This window comes from Neolamprologus multifasciatus, chromosome 4 (genome assembly GCF_963576455.1).
Source record: "Neolamprologus multifasciatus chromosome 4, fNeoMul1.2, whole genome shotgun sequence".
In the NCBI taxonomy this organism is placed as follows: Eukaryota; Metazoa; Chordata; class Actinopteri; order Cichliformes; family Cichlidae; genus Neolamprologus; species Neolamprologus multifasciatus.
This window is the reverse complement of record NC_140442.1, coordinates 9,382,672-9,403,775: the sequence shown is the minus strand read 5'-3', so window position 1 is coordinate 9,403,775 and position 21,104 is coordinate 9,382,672. Positions and strand designations below refer to the sequence as shown.

The window sequence follows — 21,104 nt, the reverse complement described above, 5'->3', positions numbered from 1 at the left end:
GAGAAGTAAAATTGGTCATCTGTTCACATCTTGCACGATCAGCTTCGTCAACAGGCATGGCTGCTCCCGTTCATTCTAAGCAATCATCTTTAGGGGTCAGTCTCCCTTCTATGCAGTTAATTTTACCAAGAGGCATGAATGTTTCAGTTCACACTGTATTACTCATCACTCCTGAGACAGAAGGGCCAGATAGCAGCCATATTAATTTATTCATGTGAGCAATCTCTTTCTTTGGTGCATAAATGCAAATTTGAGCTTGATTAGGATTTTAATTTTCTTTTTATGGCAGGATCAGACTTGGAAAAAAAACAATTTAGGACTAAACTGATTTCAAAACAAGAACAGCTTGTGAGTCATTTATTATATTGTATTTTCATAAGGAATAAAATATTTTCAATTACCGTTTGTGACATAGATATATTCAGATATACATTCAGCATTAAACACATTTGGGGGGAAAAGGTAAACATGAAATTTAACAAAATATTCATATTCAGTAAAATTACATTCAGACCTGAGCCAAGACATTCTTTTTGTGTGTGTTTACATTGAAGTAGTTTTGTTTCTGCATCAGTTCTTCTTTCTTTCTGAAAGTCTTTAAGGCCTTTTAGTTTTCTTTCTTTGGACATTGGCCGGTTTCTTCACTCATTCTCAGTCCTGTCTTTGCACCTCACCAGGTTTCTTTTGTCTCGTTTTGTTTGTTTGTTAAGCCAAAGCACTGACCTATAAATCATTTAAGCACCAAAGAAACCAAACTCAGTGGATGAACCAGTGTTGTGCATACACATAACAGTAAGCAAATAATCCATTTGAAAATGTATCTTTGGGTACCAACAACCTGTCAACAAAACATAATTGGTTCCCATTTCTTGCCAAAGATAAAACAGTTTGAAAAAAATACTATTTTCTGACCAACAAGGTGATTCCCAAAAAACTATTAGCTAAAAATGTCACATCTTGTCAGGGTGTGTGTTATGTTCTTTAAAGAAAAATTGTAAACTGGACAAGTAGAGGACAAAAGAAGTGTCAGACCTAAAAAGCAAACTACAGCAGATTGCACTTGGTCCTTCAGTTGATCCATCTACTGTTCACTGAATCTTCATCGCAAATGGTCTCGGTGGAAGGGTGACTGATGTGAATTCCTTCTTAAGAAAGGAAAATAGGGAGAAAAGACTGAGGTATGCCAAAGTAGAAAAGAACTTGACCAGACACACCAGGAAAAATAAAATAAAATAAAAAAATCAAGAAAAAATAACTTATTGCCCCATTTGAGATTTTTCTAGCAAAACATTAGGAAATATGAGGTGGCTCAACATTTTTGCACAAATTTAGAATCTAAAAAGCAACATACACATCCTCTAAATTTTTATGCATCTTTGACCTCATTACTCAACTATTGTAAATTACTAACTTCCAAACATTTCTACCCAAAACCATAAGAGAGCCTCTTTAGGCTGAACTGGATTTGCTTTTACTGCAGTACTAAGGATTACTATTACCTTTAAAAGCAAATTTAAAGAACTTTATTTTTATGGTAGACTTGTTACAAATCCACCCACAAATTAATCAGAATTCAAAAGAAAAATACTTCTTTTACTTGAGATCAAGCTATCGTCTGGCTTGACCTATAACTTTTTACTAAAGAGCCAAATGTTTGCCAACACAGATGTTAATCTTTTGTACTGATTTATTTAACCATGAAAGACATACAAGCTGTAGAAGTATTCAGCAAATTGCATCTCTGTTTATAAAATGAATGGAGATTTTTCCTTTTAGAACCAGGGGTGCCTGAAATAACTCCTTCTCCTTTGAACCTCTGCGCATGGTTGCATTTCATTGTTATTCACTCATTTGTACATGACAGAGCCCTTTTGGCCAAAGGGTAAAGCAACATCCCAAGTACTTGTCCAGCTGGAGACCTTTGTGGCAAGTCATTCCCAATCTATTTCTGTCACTGGACTAAAGGCAAAAAAGGCCCTCCAAAAATGATAGTTGCTTGTACATACATGAAAACGAATGCACTAAGACGGGAAGAGGAGATAAAGATATCGTATATGCATCTGGCTCTGGTGAATGGCGCTTCAAGTCAGGACAAGACTGTGACACTATACGACTACAAAATGTGCTTTTATTTCATGACCAGTTGTACTAAAAAATAAAAACAAATGAAAGTGTTCACCTCAGTGATTTAAAGGAGATCTGTGAAAATATGAAGGAAAGAAAAACTCAAATGACTGTGCTTATCACATTTTCACAGGAAATGGACATGTTTTCACTGTCAGAACCCAATAACACTTGAGTAGCATCCCACTTCCAGTTAGTCATACTGTGTTTGACTTATGTATTAGTTTTCCCTCTCTGTGAGCTCTCAGTGAGAGAATTATTACATATTTCTACATGGCTGGCAGTGCAAATTATTAGCATAAGCACCACTGGTAGATGACTTTCTGTAACAAAGCAAATACCAGTCTGAGTGTGTAGAACAAACACTTGGGGCAAACAATAACTTCAGAGAAGCACTGCATTGGGCTCTTGAGGAATATCAAACTGATTCTTGCATAGGTTTACATATTACTGATTCACTGCTGCTGTGTTAAGTTTGCAGGGCTTAAAAGCCAGCATCACAGTGTTTAATGTGTTTGCTTCTGTGCCTGGAGCAGTCAGCCTTACTGATGCCTCAACAGTGCCATCTTTTGATGACAGCCACTAAGAAAGCCCCTTCGTCATGATCAGACTGAACGGAGCACACACTCCATAATTAAACATCACTTTATTGGCCTTCTGTACATTCTAGCAAGGAAATATCGTTCAGCTGAGTCTTTTCTGCTGGAATCTGGCTTTAAAGTCCGAACACTACTGAACACACTTGAGAGCGTTTCCTGCAGTTTCTGAGCAAGGATCCCGTCCCAGTATTTACAAAGAAGAGAACCCTGGGGCTGTAAAATTTTCTCAGCCAAGTCTATCAAAGACAAACACATTGTGATGAGTCTCTCGTGGTCCATCTCTCTGAAACCGCTGGCATTGGGTGCCATGTCGCTCAGGATGACATGAGCCTTGCCGTGGGGAAGAAGCTCCAACAGCTTGGCATGTGTGGCAGGGTCTGTGACATCGCAATTGGACAGGAAGTGAGCACCATCCAGAGGCGGTATGTTCAGCAAATCAATGCCAACAACCATACCACGAGGCAACTCTGGATCTAAGGTAATAGGAAAGATAGTGACTTTCATTTACAAGCTTATTTTTTCTGTTATTTAAGGCTGAGCTACAAGAAAGACAAGTCTGGATATAAAAGCCAGTCTATTTCCTTGCACGATCAACTAGAGAAGCAAGACAACTCATTTGATAATTATAATAACACATAATTATATCAAATTATAATAGCACGTGTTCTATATTATCATTAATACACGTTTCTTTTGTGAATTTTCTGCTTTTATTAATGCATCTGCCATAGGCTTCAATAACTTTCAGCTTGGTAATACATCACAGTCTATCACATCTGCTTCTGTTTTTTGCAGAACACGGATTTTTGTTTGTGTGGTAAATGTAGTGCAGACTCTTCCCATCAATCTGCATCACTAGGAATAAATATGATGGATATTAAGACCAGCTTCGGTTTCTGAATGCTAATATTCAAACCACACTGCAGATATTTAAAAACAAAATCAATCAATATGACATTTTATGATGCCTATATAATCTTATTAGGAAAATTAGGCATGAGCCACAATACTTTACGCTTGGAAAACTACAGAAGCACTACGCAATAGGGAAAAATCGGACAAAATATTGTAAGGTTGGGCTCAAAGTCGTCCCTGACATACAGTCTTAGCAAAAGCACAAACTCTAGGTTAAACGTCGTAACAATCATATCATGGCGCCCCTCCCACAAACCTGTGTGATTAGACACCTGTCCTCTCACCTGTCACAGCTGAATTGACCCTCTGGACTGCCACCTGGCTCCAGGCTCCAGGAGCAGCTCCGCAGTCCACCACAGTATATCCAGGCTGTAAGAGCCTGAACTTGTCATCTATCTCTAGAAGCTTGAACGCGCTCCTGCATCGAAAGTTTTGGACCTGGGAAGCTTTGACATACGGGTCTTTATGCTGCCGTCGGAGCCAGCGCTGCTCCGCTGGCGTCTTACCCTTCAGTTTCTTCATCAAACACAACGAGGAGTGCAGATATCTCCTCTGCAAGGAAAACATCCACATTGTTATTACAGTGCGCAGTCACGTGTACCTCACGCTGAACTGCGCTTGCGTCGAAATACACGAGCCCCCCCCCCTCCTCATTGGTTAAGGGCAAAATCGTTAGGTGCGTGCCTATATACGTCCCCTTACTGCAAAACATGTACACAACAAGTGTTCCTACCTGGGACAGATTGAAGCTAATGTGCCTAACTTATTTTTCCATTTGTTTTAAGTTTATACAATACTGAGAAATCCTATGTCACATTTATTTATTTATTTTTTACTGTGTACAAAATCTTTTAATGTGTGAGAAGACAGGCAGGCTATATTAAGCCAGTTCAGCATCCAGACTCTTATTACAGTGCTGTAATATGTGCAGAAGGTGTGACACTGGTCACACTGACAAGGCCTTTCCTAATGGAATTGATTGCAGCATATGTAAAGCACAAATGTTTTCCAAAATGCTTTGGAGAGTTTGATTGGCGAATAACACATTGGCTCACCAAGGTCACCAATTCGATTCCACTCTCTTTGGGGGTTCTGTCAGGAAGAGCATCTGATGTAAAACTTTACCAAATCAAAACATATGGAGCTACCAGCTGAGGCAAGTACCATGCCATCCAAGTACAGGAGACGAAGTGGCATTTCTTCATTTCCCCTGCAGTGATTTCACATTATGGAATGTTGTATGCTGTTAAATGTAGATTCATTTAAGGGCCGGGAGATCACATCTGTTAGTAATGATCTTTACATGCAGATAGTTCTCCAGATTCTCTATAGTCCAGCCAATCTCTCCATTTTCCTTTGTTTATTCAGTTGTTTATCCGGTTGGGTTTCTCTATAAACTTGTAATAATAATATTGGCCACAAAGATGATTTGTTGCAATTTTAGATTGGAAAATGTTCTTCAGTTTTTGAATGGTAAACTCGACCTTAAATTTTACAGATTTCAGATGGAATCTTTTTTGTAAGGCATGACTAAAGTGCATTTAAGTATTATTGCTTTTCTTATTATTACTAATAGTCTACATAGTAATGAAAGCAAGTAAAGAAGCTTTTATGGCCTGGATGACTGAGAACCATCAGAGACATAACAAAGCTTTTAGAAGTAGTTTTTGTTATATTAACAAAATAAAAATAATCAATCAATAAAAATTATATTTTCAGTAGAATTCTTCAACATAAATAGCATGATAATAACATTAGCTCTGATGTTACTGATAACCTCCATTTGTTGTTGGGTTATCTTGAGATAACACGTGCTGTAACTGCAGCGTTAACCAGCTGCAGTTTCTAGTCGAACACATTTCATGGTAACCACGGTTAAGAAAGCGATGGACCCGGTGAGCTGAGTTTACGTCAATCGTACTTATCCACGCTCTTACGTATCAGCACATCACGTAACAACCGATCTGCAACTGCACGCGGGAGTTGTAGAACTCAAAGTATACTGTTTTTATAAACAGTGTTTTTTTCTTTTTTCTTCGGCCACCGCTGAGGAAAATTTTATTTTTTCAATACGCTAGCACCGTTTTACTTAGCAGGTAACCATGGTAGCACACAGCGGTGTGTGCAGCTGATTACGCTTACTGTGCAGCACAGTGGAGATGCATTGCGTTAGTGTAACATCAGATTTCTTTACCTCCACACTCAGGCGAGATGTTGAGCTCCAAGCTGCTGACCCTTGTGCTCGTTGTCCAGCCGGGCAGAGTGCTACTGGGCATGAAGAAGAGGGGCTTTGGTGCTGGAAAGTGGAACGGGTTTGGGGGCAAAGTTCAGCCTGGAGAAACCATTGAGGAGGCTGCTAGGAGGCAAGTTTAGTTGAGCTCGACATTTTTTATATTAAAAAAAATTATTATAATAAAAATAGACTCACGATTTAAACGATTTTGAAATGAAGTGGTCTTAAGTGTGACGAAACTAATTGGGAAGACCCCAAAAGCTGCAACAACGGGAAACTGAGGGTACGATTCTCATGACGACCAAAATTGGACAATAGAAGATTGGAAAAATGTCAACTGGTCTGAGTCTCAATTTTGACTGTGACACTCAGATCATGGGGTCAGAATTTGTTGTAAACTACAGGCATGCATGGATCCATTCTGCCTTGTATCAGCGGGCAGTATTGGTTTAATGTGTGGGGGATATTTTTTTGGCACACTTGGGGCACCTTAGTACCAGCTGAACATCATCTAAATGCTAGCTGAATATTGTTGATGACCATGTCCATCCATTTATGCACCACAGTGAGCCCGTGTTCTAATGGCTCCTTCCAGCAGGATAATATACTTCATCCCAAAGCTTAAATCATCTCAAACTATTTTCTTGAATCCCCACCACACCACGTTTGGATGTGCAATTATGTTTTTCTGTTTGTTTGTTTGTTTGTTTTTGTAGTTCTTTTTTTTGGGGGGGGGGTCTTTTAGGGTTTTACAGGTGTAAGTTTTTACAGCCCTTGTGGTTTTATCTAAAGTAGCTCTAAGTCTAGTTTAATCAGTTTCACAGTCCATATTATCACATCAATATCCACTTTGATACCTGCCAGGGTATCAATACACTTACAGCTTTAACAAGAACCATTAAAAACATATGACAAAACATAACACTGGGTTTGGGATTTTCAGAGGAAACTCTGTATTTGTATGCAACAGCAAAGTACCAATGTTGTGCAAGGGTTAAGAAAATGACTGAAAAAGAGGGAGTTTGTGGGGGGAAACACATTAATGTGAAGTCTGGACAATCTGTGATCAATCATCTGCAGGAAATTTGCTTCAAAGCAAAGGAAGGAAACCCCCAAAAAGCTATCGGGCGAGTTCTCAAGCTGTTTTCCCTTAAACACGTAGTGAGACCAGCTTTGTGTTTAGGATATTTGGAATGCTAATAAATGCGATGGGTAGCAAGACTGAGTTAGAAACACTTAGTTCTTCATGTAATGGTCAGGTAAGGGCAATGCTGAAAATCATCTTAACCCACTTCTCAATCCTAGCTTCACTCCTTCCATTTAATAAGTCCTGGTCAGTGAATAGGCAAACATTTATTTTGCATTTCTTCCACAGCAATTTCAGCTTTCACATTTCCCAAATTAACTTGTTTAAGTTGCTTTTTGAACTTGGATTGGCTCTCAAAACCTTTAACAGACTCTAGTGTCCAACTCTGCATATCATTCTGTGCAGTGAAGGTGAGACAACAAAGATAATTAACACCAATCAAAACATTTCTTTTAGTGAAGGGAACTTAAGGTTGTGTTTGGCTTGAGTACTGGGGACTAAAAAGCCAAAATGAGGGCCCTTAGATAACGTGCTGTGACTGAGAATATTGCTAGACAAAAGAGCTTCTTTTAAAAAGTGTGATTGATTAAATAAAAAGAAAAAGAGGAAAACTGCAGTTTTTAATTAATAGTCCTAATCATAGAAATTAGTGTCTGTTAATATGTTGAGTGTAATGTATAATATTCTGTGAAAGGAACGTTAAAATTCACTTGCTGCTGGCATCTACCAGCAGCTTTTAAGGTGGAGTGCTTTTTTGGATGCTGCTAATGCATCATTTTTGCAGTTGTTGATTTTTTTTATGATTGGGATGAATCCCCAGAAAATAAAACAAAAAGAGCTACTGCATCGTTCCAGAAAATCTGAATTTTTTTTCAGTCTTTTAAAAGTCGTGATCCCTGCCCCTAACAGTTCTTATCTTTCTTTAGCTCTTGTGATGAGTAAGATATGTATCAAGTGTACCTTTACCAAGATTTAACATTCTGTAAATGAATGATGACACACACGGCTGCAGCTTTACAACCACCAGCCGAGCACGTCACCAAAACAGGAACTGACAGGACCCAGTACAGACTCTTTATGCCGGCGAGGCGTGATTGCGGATGCCGCTCAGGTGCGTCCGCCTCCACTGCAGCGGCACCGCAGACCACGCCCTGCCACACCTTCATAGAAAGCGACAAAGCTCTTATATTAATTTCTTCTCTGACGACACATTTTTATTAGAAAGCAGCCCCGGAGCTTTTAGGCCATGTCACATATTAGTTTGTTAACGGTTAGTTACTTTTTAAATAAAGATGGGAGAGAATAAAAGTACTACAAATTTGACATTCAGTTAACCTGAACATGCTATTTTGGCATATTTTACTACCCTCTGCAGTTTGCAACAACACTTTGACCCCGATCTCAAAGTTTACCCCACAAGCTCTTATCCAGACCTTTTACTCTCATACTAATTTTTTTTAATAATCTTAAAATGTTTTGTGTAGCGGGTAAAGCAAATGCCACAAATAGATTGTGTCCTAGAATCACCGACATCATTACTTTGCCATTTTTAGTTGCTTTTAGTGCCGTGTGACGTCTACGGTGAGCTTCTTTTTAAGACCCACGTAATTAAACATTTATTTGATGTTTTTTCCTTTCAGAGAGCTGGAAGAAGAAAGTGGTCTCACGGTGGATGCACTCGACAAGATCGGAAATATCAAATTTGAATTTGTGGGAGAAACGCAGCTACTTGATGTCCATGTTTTCAGAGCCGACACATATAATGGAGAACCGACAGAATCCGATGGTATCACGTCCGCTGCACCGCACTGAAAAATGAAGAAATCCAGTGGTATCATAGTTTGAAAGTGGTTGAAATGAGAGGAAGCAGAGAGCTTGGGGTGGTGAATTTTAGTTCACTGTTGCCTATACGTTTCAGATAATGGTGCCCTATGAGAGGAGATGCAAAGACTGTTTGTTGCACAGTGCCTAACAGTGTGGCACGAAAATATTTTATATTTCAATATATTTATAATAAATGAGTCCTAATAACTTGATATAAAACATTTTTTTGTAACTTACTGTTAAAGTGATGTTTGACCCAAACTTATATCAACAGTTAGTTTTTCACATCTGTCACATTTCTTATTGAAAATAATATTTTAAAGGTTTTATAAAATCAAATTTGTTGAATATGCAAATCCATCCACTTTGGTGAGCCCTTAATAATAAGTGAGCAGCTGAAAGAAGCTTTTTAAATGGAGTTGAGTAGAAATGTTAAGTATCAAGGAAAACTATAATATATCTAATAATTGTGCAGTACTGGAGCAGATGTTCATAGTTGAGTTCTGTGAAGTCTGTGAAAAGCATTTGACCTCCTCTTGACATCTTCAGGGGGGTTTGTCTTGCAGGCTCTACTAGTTTTATATTTTTCCAGCAAAATTTAAAGTGAAACAAGCAGTCTGAGCAAAGCAATTGAAGCCAAATTCTTCTAATAACTAGAGTCAGACATTAGGTTTTTATGAAATGTTGGCCCACTCTTCTATGCCAATCTGTCATAGTGCAGCTACACTGGGGGGTTTCATGGCTTTTGAGTTCCATGCAAGATTTATGATAGCAAGAGTAGGGATAGGCGTGATGTGCAAGCACTTTGTGGTTTTTGAGGGTGTGCTAAGGAGGACCGAGTAATTCATATCAAAGGTAAGGTACAATAACTTACAGCAGACACAAGGTTGGAGTGTGTGTTCAAAGTAGAAGGTTACAATAAAGGTTTGATTTTAGTGATGTTTCTTATTAGAAAGAAATGAGTGCATGAGGTTAGAGAGTTGAGGCTCCAAATTCAAATGCTGGTCAAAATAACTGCCAAACTCCTCACAGATTATTTGATATTGCAGGGCTAATGACCAATCTCCTTAAAGAAGCTGTCAGGCCTGAACACATGGGCCTCAGTTTTGAGATGCTTAAAGACACTCAGTCGGTAATGATAGTGAAAACTGGTTGATAGGTGTAATAGGAAAGTATAGCTACATATTATCAGATGAGCAGCAGTAAGAAATATGAGATCTCTAAAACATGAAATATGTAACGAAAGCAGAAATGGTACAAGGGTGGAGCTTTGAGAGATGTCACATGGGAAAAGAGAAGATAAAGACAAAGTTATTATATTTGAAGTCTCTGTCAAATAACTATTATTAAAACCATTTAAGAGCAGTGCCAGAAATACCAGATCAATAATATGTTAATTGGTTTGGTCTGATGACTGGTATACTTTTTTTTTTTAAGTATAATGTCCCTCAACCAGCTGAAAAAGCTGGTAAGCAGTAGTTTTGTGAGTTATTTTAGAAATTAGTAGAAGTCTGGAAACGGGTTTGCAATTGTCTAAACCAGTCGTATCCTGTGTTAGATTTTGTTTGACTATTTGACTGTTTTGTATGAGATACACAGAAGTAGGAGCGTGTATAGTATATTTGTGAAGGGGAAAGAAAAATCTATAATTGTGCTCTCAGTGGTAAAGATTGTAAATAAACAAAGAAGAGTTGATGCCCTTAGCAGGAAGAACTTGCAAGGATGTCTTTCCAGGCAATTTAGCCAAGGTCAGCAAGGTGAAGTCTGGAGGCGCTCAGCAAACCTCAGCTCCTCGAGCGTTCAGGCATTAGCAGTGAACCAAAGAGTCTGGAGGGTAAAAGAAGTCAAACAGTCAGGAGGTGAAGTGATAAGTAGAGGGAAAAAAGCTTAACTGAAATGTGGTGAAGTTAAGGGAAATTGTGTAATGTGGTTTTAACACTGATTTAACAAGACAGAAATTAAAAAGTTGAAAAATACTAATAACCAATCGGGGGATTAATTAAGTATGAGGTTTGTTTAGTCAAGAACAGTCTAGTCAAGCCATTAAATTAAAGAAAAAATAAAGATCCAACCATTTCTAGCATCTTTTTAAGGTTAAGAAAGAATGAATGAATGAATATGGTGGAGTTTTTTCTCTCTAATCTTAGACTAGAAAAATTCTAAAAAGAGTAATTTTAGTGACAATAATTATTTCAGCATACTTATAAGCGTTTTAAGGCACATCAAATAACATTAAGTGTTTGATTTTAACAGCTTATCATATAAAAGTTTTGTTTTGTAAAAAACAGATAAGATAAGGCAGGAAATGAGTGCAAGTGTTATCTGCACTGCCGTAATACAGATGTCTGGATTGAAGTCCTAAAAGCAACTTGAATTGATTTAATAATAATTCTCTCCATTCTCTGGACAGTAACTAAGAAATGACAGTGAAAAGGCAGATGATATCTGAAGGCAGATGATAAAATGCTATTTCATTCTCCGGAGGTCTAATTATTTTTTCTTTTGTTTTCTAGAAATGAGGCCTCAGTGGTTCGAAAGTGACAAAATTCCTTTCAGTCAGATGTGGGCCGATGATATACTGTGGTTCCCTCTGATGCTGCAGAAGAAGAAATTTGTTGGATACTTCAAGTTTCAGGGTCACGATGTGATTCTCAGCCACACGCTGGAAGAAGTGGAGGAGCTCTGAAGGGAAATAATCGAGCTGTTACTGGTGGCATTTACATCAGGGACCAATATAAAACCTGTGAGAAATACCAGGAATAATCCAACGGTTGTTTTGTGTCATTATGCGGAGGAAACGAAGATATCCTGTGGAGGGTTTACATGTTACGCAGCTGTAACACAATTAGAAACCTTTTTATTTCTTTACAGGGTTTTTTCCCCAAGCAGCACTACACTGAAAGAAAACATCCATATTCTCATTTTATTTTTAGAGTATCTGATTCAACACAATTCAGGAAGCACCTCTTTAGTGGAATATTTACAGTATATACAGTTCTGAATTCATTAGGTTTCATATTCTGTACAGCACGTTTCCAAAATTAAGGCGATTACTAAATAATTGTTTCATACTGTGTGGGAGTTTCTTCATAAAATACATGTTTAAACCAGTTCATTTGCAATTTGAAACATAGCTTCTTTAACATGAACCCCAAATTGCACCTTTGTTACATATGTTTGAGTAAAGTATATTCTCTGTTATATGACAGTATGTGTGTACAAAAAAACAAACATGTACATAATTTTAGAAAAGTACAAAGTCGGACAGTGAATGAGAAGAAAATCCAGCAAAATTCAGACATTTTTGTCCTGATAATAATACATCTGTTGGCTGATGTGCGCAAAAATCTTCTTAAAAAAAATTAAAGTGATGATTGTTAAATTGGGGCGATGCAGGAGTCCTGCATTTATATACAGCAAAGGAGTGTATTTAGGCAGCTTTGTCTTTGGTAGTAAATCAATAGCTTATAGTGTTATTATCGACATATTATGTCACTAGTGCCAGACATTATCCTTTCATAGATCTCACCTCTGCCCTTCATATTATCCTACAGTTTAAGGTCAGATGTTTGAAATAGCTTATAAAATAAAAACTGGGACGCTTGCAAATACTTCAGGCAGCGAAAACTCTTGTTGTAAAAAAACAAAAAGCAGGAAAAGTATGCTGATACACATCCCTACGAACTAACATTTATAAAATAAAATAATATACTGGTTCAATGTTATTAAGCAAGAACATTAAGGTTTTTAATAGTCCCATCCTTTAATAAAGTCAGCCTTTCTGTCCTTTACTACTTATTTCATCTTTAAATTATTTCAAAATTATTTCAAAATTTAAATATCACATACAGGTGCTTTAACTAAAGCAGAAATTAATGCACCAGGCTTGTATCTGTTGTAAAATAACACTTCATAGGATTTTCCTGACATGTTCAAATAACTATAAAAAGTTAATGGTGAACTGGACTTACGAGCCAGCTGTTCCATGCAGGTGATATGGCCAATGATCAGACAAAACAAAACTGAATGAAAAAGCTGTTCCCCCCGCCCCCCTTTAGCATTATTTTGTAGTTTGCAATTTTCAGTGGCTGTGTTTTTCCTTTTTCATCTCATGTACATTTAGGTTTCAGATGGAGTGTTTCAATCCATTGTTACCGCTGAAGAGACACCCAAGCTTTCGCTGCAAATCACTCCACACCTCCCCCATCTAAAAAGAAAGGGAAAACAATAGTGTATTTTACTGCACAGAACATATTGCTCAATAGTTTCCAGCTTTAAAAAAAAAAAAAAAAAAAAAAAAAAAGAAGCATTCAAGTATTTGAACCACAGAAACTGAAAACCAGCGATCAGAAGGAAGTACATAACCATTACTGCTTTGCTTGGTTTCAAATCCCAGATGAAAAAGTTCGGTCTGTTCAGCTGTACCATCCATCAGTTTCAGTAGCCAATTTAAAACTTATTTGACCTTCCTGGAGTGGTGTCGCCATAAAGGCGGATCTGTAGAAAAGTTCTTTTCAAAAGACTGTCTCACCTCTCGGTGTCCTTGGACCTGGGAGTTAACAAAAGATCCGAGAATGTGCGAGGTAATCGGAAGGTAAGTGAAGATAAGCTGCGTTTCTTGGTGAAGGCAGAATAGGGAGAAGTAGTTACGCAGCTCCATGGTCTGGATGGCATTTTCTTGCTGTTATTAGAATAAACATACAGGAAGATGTCTTTACCGTTTATTAAAGGATGGAAATGATTAGAAATAAAACACTTTATACGGAGTAAGCATTGTCTAATTTCATATGTACAAGTGTTGGGACTAAATAATGAGAAAAAAAAAAAAAAAAACATGATGAAGCTCTACTCTCATTGCCAAAACAAGAAGCACACAAATTATTCAATTACATTTAAAAGAGTCTATAGGATTTAAAATTTTCAATTTTTTGTTGTCACGTCAACACTGTAATTACCTTTCATCATTCATTTATGCTGTACATAATAATACATACATATCTCACATATTAGTCAACTAATAATCTCTGTTTTTAGAGAGCATTATATGCATTGACGGGACACTTCATGTATATTTTGCCTGCATAACCATCTCTAGGGTTTACAGAGAATGGCTTGAAAATGCTTTGCTAATGACAGACTGAATGAATGGCCAGACTGCTTCGATCAGATAGGAAAGCAACAGACAAATAAAAGTAGCAAAAGAGCGTCTTTGAATGCACAAGACATCTAACCTTGAAGCAGAAGGGCTACAACAGTCAAAGACCACACTAGATACCATTTCTGTCAACTAAGAACAAGAAGCCAAGTCTACAAATTCGCACAGATTCACCAAAACTGGACAACTGGAAACGGATGAGTCTTGATGTCTGCTGTGAGATTCAGATTGTAAGGTCAGAATTTGGTGTAAACATCACGAAGGCATGGATCCACCCTGTTTTGTTCAAGCTGGTGATAGTGATGTAGAAACACGGGGATATTTTCTTTGCATACTTCAGGTGCTTTAGTACCAATTAAGTGTTTAAGCAGTCTATTGAGGAGTATGCCTGTCCCTTTATGACCACATTGTACCCATCTTCTGATGGCCATTTTCAGCAGGTTAACATGACAATGTGTTCACTGTACTCGAATGGCCTTCATAGTCAATACATCTCGATCTAACAGAGCACCATTGGGATGTAGTGGAATAGGATAATGTGCAGCTGACAAATTTCTCTCATCCCCAACGTTTTAATTTTTTTTTTTTTTAAATGGCTCACAAGACTATAGCTCCATTCATATGCAAACCCACACAATTATACAGTCAGTGTGTGTGTTTTCAGGGCACATGTTACTATTATATGAACTTCAATCATTGTAGAATTTTACTTTTAAAGCAATAAAGAAGTTCACACTCTAAAGGCTCACAAAAGAGAAGATGAAATGATCACCTGAACAATTCGCGACTCCAGCTGCTCCACAGATGCCTGCTCTTTGTGCTGCACAGTGGCACTCATCATCTGCCTCTTCATCACACTGTACTTGTGCAATGCTTTCTGGTGCTCGTGGAGGACGCCCTTCTCATGCCGCTCACAGAGATCCTTGACAAACAAAGTACTTCTTTATTTGACTCCAAATTGTAGGGAAACACGCTGTGCTGCACATAACAACCAGGGGTAATGGAAGAACTTTATGCATGTTGTTTTTTTGGTTAATAGATTTGATAGACGCTGTGGAAAATGATTTTCTTATTAACCCACCAGCTGCTTTGCAAAATCAAAAATATTCCACCCACGAATAAAAACAGCAATTTCAATGGAATGAGGTCAAAACAGTCCATTGCATAATATTCTGACTTTGATTACTAAATGCACTTCAATTTAAATTTACAAATATTTATTGTGCTTCTATCAGAAAACAGCAGGCAGAACAAAAGTAACTGCCACACAAAAGGTTGAGGATCCCCTGGAGGTGGAGTGAAAGGCGAGAACCAAAAGTGAAACTCACTCACCCTGTACGACTGCAGCAAATCCAGGAAAAGATTCAATTTTTCCACAACATCATCTTCTTCTCGCCGGCCCTGAGGACATTAACAAAACAACATTTATTACCCAGTGCCAGTTTTGGACAAACAAGGCAGAGCAGGTGGTGAAGATGAAAGACTGAAAGGGCTGTACCTGCTGAGCAGCTTTGTCAGACAGCACAGCGAACTCCACAGAAAGGCTCTTCAGCGACTGGCGCAGGGTCCCCCAGGTGCTTTGTGATGAGGCCAAGGAGGGAAGAGGCGAGGCATCTGAGCCCAGTGTACTGCAGAAAATACAATATTACAGAGGGAGAAAGTAATATTGTGGTGTGCTCGCTGCCAAACTCATTTCAAGTTAACAACCAGGGACAGAATCACAGATAACACTGAGGATTTGAACCTTATTACCAAAAACTCCAATACCTGCGGATACTACAGAAAGATTAAGTTTATACCCGTAATAATAAAATACCTGAGCTCTTTGCCAAACATGAGGAGATCAGATGCATTGTCCTTAGAGCGCTCCACCATTTTCTCAGCTCTGTCCCGCAGCCTCTGGAAGCTGTTGTGGATATTTCTAATCATCTCTCTGCTTGTCGAAAACTGAGCCTGAATGTCAGCTGGGAGATATTCCTGTAACGCAAGCGAGGCAAAGCTCTTTTGTGCCGTCTGAATCCTTAAAAGCAGGCGATTCTTTATGAGAAAAGTACAACTGGAGTCATCAACCATGTGCAAACCTTTGCCTGAGTTGCGATTCTGTTAATCATGAACTCGTCACCCGTTTTCTTACAAGTGTCACGCAGCTTAGACTGAACATCCTGTGTGGGAAGAGGAGGGTGAGGAGGTCAGAGTTTGGGGGCACAGATTAGCTAAAACAGGATGCATTGCACCGTCAGTCATCATGATCACAATGCTTACTGTGCAACAGCCAGCACAAAAGAAACAGGGAGTAAGTTAAAGAAACGACATACAGAGCCACTGAAAGTGAAGAAGGTCTTGACCAGCTCATCCTCTGAGAAGAAGGGATGTCGAGCCACCAAGTTAAGAAATCTGCCGAGACCACGTCTCCTCCCCTCAATGAACTCCCGCTCGGAGAGAGAGGTCAGGACTGTGGACAGACGCAGCAGAGAGCAAACACGATGAGCAGTTTGACCAGGAGTGTTAGCACTGACAGAGAGGGGTGTGTGGGGTATAAAAGGGGGCAAACTTTAGCTTAAACTTGAAGTCCATGTCAATTTACTCAAAAACCATAAATGGAGAACTCTTCCGATGCTATGCATCAAAAAGCACCAATGGTGGGAAGGCTGATTTGCATATGATGATGCATTTTTTAAAAATATTCTACAGTTGATTCAGACTTAAGTGAGTCGGTGTCTAACCAAGCGTGTTTGTGAGGATTCATCAGTGCATAAGAATCTACATAAAGAGGAAACAGCTGGATTTTTACACATCACTAGTTTATTTGATTTTTTTTTTTTTAATTAATCAGACACATGATGTAACGGCTGTTTGAAACCTCCTGTATTAATATTTAAACTTTTATTCTTTACCTGCCAAAATGCTTGGCTACGTGTTTGTCAACCATTCTGTCGAGAGTATATCACCCAAATAAAAAGTAACAGACATGTTCAGCTAATAAAAATAAACTGTAAAATGATTCAATGCAGCAACAAAGACCCTGACATACCTCCTTTTAACATCCTTTTAGGTGGCAAAGCTGGCACGACTCTGTAGGCAAATCTCTGAAGCAAAACCTCGTGGAAGACATCAAAGTCGCTATAACGCCGGTAAACTGATATCTTATAACGCTGAATAAAACAAAAAGACAAGAAAATTTAAGAGAAAGAGTAATAGTGTAGTAGTTCACATAGTGTTCTAGACCATTGTAACACATATTTAACGTATCTGGTTTTACCTGGCTGGTGACCTGGTACTCCACATGTTTGAGGAACAGGCCTTTCTTCTCAGGAATGAGCTCCACCTGGACCGTGTCTTTCCCCAGAAGCCCGTCCAGCGTCTGCGACAATGTCAGCACGTCGTCCTGAGCCGGCTGCATCCTCAGCGTGCTCAGGTCCCTCGGCTCCCCGAGCTGAGGTTTCGGTAACTCTGACAACCACACAGCAACAGCCAAGATCCAATATTTGTTTTCCGTGATTGAATCAATGAATCTAGAGAAAAGTGAATTTCCCAAGTGCGAGGAATGCCGATGTTAAAACCAAGACTACGTGTTTCCCTCTGTTTGTCTCCTGCTAGCCCAGTATTGTGTGTAGCATTCATGTGATCTGCTTTTCATTTCTTCTAGGACATTCCAGGAAGATCGTGAATTGAATGTAATGTACTCCCAAAAATGCATAAGACTCATTCTGGAGCTGACAAGGAAGTGGTATGCAGCAAGCTGCCACACTGGCCACACCTGAAATAACAGAGAGGGCCTTAAATAATCACAGAAGGTCGGGGATGGATCTAACTCAAGCCAGCATAATGGCTACCTCAATGAAAACCATAAAAACCTCTCCCCCTGTCATCTTCCCTCTGTGGGGCTAGTGAAAGAATGCAACACTTAAATATAGCAAAGTCTTTCCTACCAAAATAAAATAAAACTAAATGAAGCCACATGAGGAAAGTGAAATGAAAATGTTATGCAGTTGGTACTTTTCAATTTAGAGCTGTCATTAAAAAAAAAAAAAACTTCTATTTAAAAGTGACACCTTACATCTACATGGTCAATAAAAAGAGTGACGTTTGTATCTTTGCAAATGATTTATTCTGACAGCAGAGGAAATGCTGGCGTTGCCGTTTTACACACTGAAGACTTTCCAAACCACTCATTAAGTAAAACATTTACTACACTGCTGTCACTGTCCCCTACCTAGTATGCAGTTCTCCAAGAGTTTGGGACTCGGTTGCTTGCCCTGCTGAGCGAGAGCAATCAAAGCGAGCGCTTTATAGAGTGATAATTTGCTCAGGAATCCATCGGTGGAGTCAACATGCTCAGCAATCTGAAGAGAACAAAGACAATATGGCCTCAGGGTCACAGTTTTACAGTCTGACAACCAAATTCAAATGTGGTTTGCATTCCTTTTGCGAAAAGTGCGCAGTATACACAAAAGCAATGATATGCAATGAGGTCAGGGAACGGGAAACGGGAAACCTGCAGACATTGTGACTTCAGAGGAATTTTATATTGTGGATGTGTTGTACATCTCAGCATTAATGCAAACAAAAACCACGGGATACACCGCTATATATTCAATGCCTACAAGCCAACAATACTTCCTGCTGATAAGATATTCATCCCACTATCATTTGTCTCAATCACTCATCCAACTCAGGGTGACAGGGGCACTGGAGCCTATCTCACAGTGGCGACCTGATAAATTATTGTGTCTTTATCTACTCTGTCTGCATTTGCTAACACTAACTCACAAAGCATCCCTTATCAAAATTAAAGTGAACAGTTGAGCAAAAATGTGGCATAGCAGCCCATTTAATTTATTAAATTGTCTCTTTGACTAAAGGCTTCAATTCACCAGTCTGTAATCCTTTTCTATGCCAGCCTCATGTCACTATAAAACTGTGAGTGCATGTGTCACATTGTTAATATGCAAAAAAAATAGGGATGAGTCAATGAGATATTCCTCTATTATTTCGGTTCAGTGTGGGCTGTATAGTCCATTACAGTAGGCTGCTTTGGGCCAGTGCCGGTTAATAAGTAAAAGTTACAGTTTTAAATAACACTGCAGTCTCTACCTGTCGCAGCATGAATGCTTTAAATGTGGACCCCGCACCTGGTTTAAGACCACCTTGGAGAGATCGGTCCTTTGGAGCAGCCGTTGAAAAACCTCAACCTGCACTCTCTCATCTGTCCTACAGCGGATGGCCTCATGCACTTCCCTGTAATAGGCAGGAACTGAGCCTAAAAGAGGAACAACACCTACATAGCATCACAACTGCCAAAATATGAGAAATATGCCATCATTATAATGAAGTGGTAACCAGTGCAGGGGTCACGAGAAACTAATTTTATGAAACTACAGGATTTATTTCCTATCTCGTGGTTTTATATTACCCCTCATAGAAATTACAGGCTACTGTGTTGCCTTGAATTTTTTAAGCCATCAAAATAAACAGACAAAAAAACAAACAAACAAGAAAAAAAACATCGGAATGTATTATATTAACAACTTCAGTTTTAGAGCAGTGCGGACTAGATAAGATTAATACAGCTCAGATAAGATCACTATGCGGTTTTTAGGTATTTCAGTGGACAAGGGAAAGTTTTCCAAATGGAAGTAAAACAGCTCCCAAACTAACTAAGTAGCACTGTTCACCGCTTACATAACCTTTACCGGGAAAAAAAATCACCAAGACTGTAGCTTTACTGGTATCAAGAAAGCATCAACAGGTGAAATAAAACGCGCACATGACGGCTTTTCAAAAGAAGATTGATTCCGATCGTAATGTTGCCTACTCAGAAATTCTCATAGCGATTTTAGCTCGCAGGAATATTCACACTTTAAACTTTTCCGACATCGCAACGTCGAGAAAAATAAATAAATCCAATGTGGAAATCATTTGGCGATACTGTCATAAAAAGGACTTTAAGAAGTTTTGGCACTCTACCTTCACTGATCTCTCCTGCCATGGTTCAGCCTGTCATGTGAGCACGGGAGCACCTCCATGTGATTTCCTGAAGAAAAGAAAAAAAAACATGCAATTTATCTTAAAGTTGTAGCGATCGCTGGCGCAAGTCCGAGCCCAGAGATGAATAATCCACATGAATTAAGAGCAGTAATTCGCTTACAGCCACAGTTAATCACCAATTGTGCCTTTAAACTGCATTAATCCGAACCAAGAAACGGATTTGGGGTGTGAAGAAGCGATTTATGAAGCTCCCAACTCTGTGAGACAGAAGTTTATCAGACTTATCAAACTCGCAATGGGGGGGAAATGTCTCGAAGGGGGGTATTTATTTCATGGTTTCACTTGGGAGGTTTAATTTTAGTTTATTCTCTGTTCCTCGTTCTTTAAATTTGTCTGCATGAGCAATGGTGCCTTCATCTGCTCCTTGTATATTTTAACTTGAGGGATAACAAGATGCACAGGCAGAGTTTAATTGACGTGATCGTTGTTGCTGTACACATAACCGTACTGTTTTTAGCTGTGTTATCTTTACGTGTTGTTGTTGTTGTTGTTTTGTCGTAGATATCAACAATAAAGCAGAAAGAGAATAGAAACATGAAACAAAATAAACAGAAAACACTCTCAGATTATCAATACACATTATTTACAGGAATAATGTGCAAAATGCTTGAACCACACTTATTTCATTATATTTTGTTAGAAATATGGAAATACAAATTGTAACCGTGTTTGCAGAATACTAATAAGCTTGAAAGTCAGTGTTTTTGGCACGACTACCTTCATTATTTAATACAGCCTGAAGTCTCTTATGGTTAGACTTTAATTTTTTATTGTAAAAGCATTTTTCAAGAATACTTCTCTAGGCTTCTTAAAGGATATTCAAAGCTCTTCTCTGGATGTTGGCTGCCTGTTGTTTCTTTCTTTGTCAGTAATGTTGGATCCAAGCTCTGGGGAGGCTAATCCATGACTAATAGTGCCCAACTGTGGGTTTGGGAGTCTTTTTTCTGTCCAAGTATGCTTTTACTCCCGTGGCATCATGTTTGGGTTCATCTTCATCATGACAAATGAAGCTGTTACCAGTCAGATGATTTTTTTAGATAGCACCACATGCAATCTGGTGGGTGTTGTTCTGATTTCATAATTCCATCAAGGTTCTGGTGTAGTTTTGTGTAATTTGGC

General features: G+C 38.7%; 3 protein-coding genes across 5 annotated transcripts; 1 reads left to right on the top strand and 2 right to left on the bottom strand.

The window, feature by feature from the left end:
* Positions 1 to 2,554: 2,554 nt before the first annotated feature.
* Positions 2,555 to 5,934, bottom strand: mrm2 (mitochondrial rRNA methyltransferase 2). Of its 2 annotated transcripts, XM_085156998.1 has the most exons (3): positions 5,833 to 5,934; positions 3,923 to 4,190; positions 2,555 to 3,196 (listed from the first exon to the last, which is right to left on the bottom strand). In XM_085156998.1, the coding sequence occupies exons 2-3, from the start codon at positions 4,158 to 4,160 to the stop codon at positions 2,766 to 2,768; spliced, it is 669 nt and encodes a 222-aa protein (XP_085013124.1). In that variant the 5' UTR covers positions 4,161 to 4,190; positions 5,833 to 5,934; the 3' UTR covers positions 2,555 to 2,765. The 2 variants fall into 2 exon arrangements, with proteins under 2 accessions (XP_085013124.1, XP_085013122.1); XM_085156996.1 differs by lacking the exon at positions 5,833 to 5,934 and having other exon boundaries at positions 3,923 to 4,211.
* On the top strand, positions 5,850 to 11,550 carry nudt1 (nudix (nucleoside diphosphate linked moiety X)-type motif 1). 2 transcript variants are annotated; one of them, XM_085156999.1, is made up of 3 exons: positions 5,850 to 6,001; positions 8,599 to 8,744; positions 11,296 to 11,550. In XM_085156999.1, the coding sequence occupies exons 1-3, from the start codon at positions 5,850 to 5,852 to the stop codon at positions 11,466 to 11,468; spliced, it is 471 nt and encodes a 156-aa protein (XP_085013125.1). In that variant the 3' UTR covers positions 11,469 to 11,550. The 2 variants fall into 2 exon arrangements, with proteins under 2 accessions (XP_085013125.1, XP_085013126.1); XM_085157000.1 differs by having other exon boundaries at positions 5,850 to 6,005; positions 8,603 to 8,744.
* Positions 11,551 to 11,777: 227 nt separating this feature from the next.
* snx8a (sorting nexin 8a) lies at positions 11,778 to 20,308 on the bottom strand. The gene is made up of 14 exons (XM_085156995.1): positions 20,086 to 20,308; positions 19,905 to 19,971; positions 19,070 to 19,197; positions 18,151 to 18,280; positions 17,197 to 17,387; positions 16,969 to 17,089; positions 16,253 to 16,389; positions 16,019 to 16,099; positions 15,754 to 15,914; positions 15,436 to 15,565; positions 15,270 to 15,338; positions 14,710 to 14,859; positions 13,314 to 13,463; positions 11,778 to 12,989 (listed from the first exon to the last, which is right to left on the bottom strand). Exons 2-14 carry the CDS (start codon positions 19,924 to 19,926, stop codon positions 12,909 to 12,911), a joined length of 1,551 nt encoding a protein of 516 aa, XP_085013121.1. The 5' UTR covers positions 19,927 to 19,971; positions 20,086 to 20,308; the 3' UTR covers positions 11,778 to 12,908.
* Between the last annotated feature and the right edge of the window lie 796 nt (positions 20,309 to 21,104).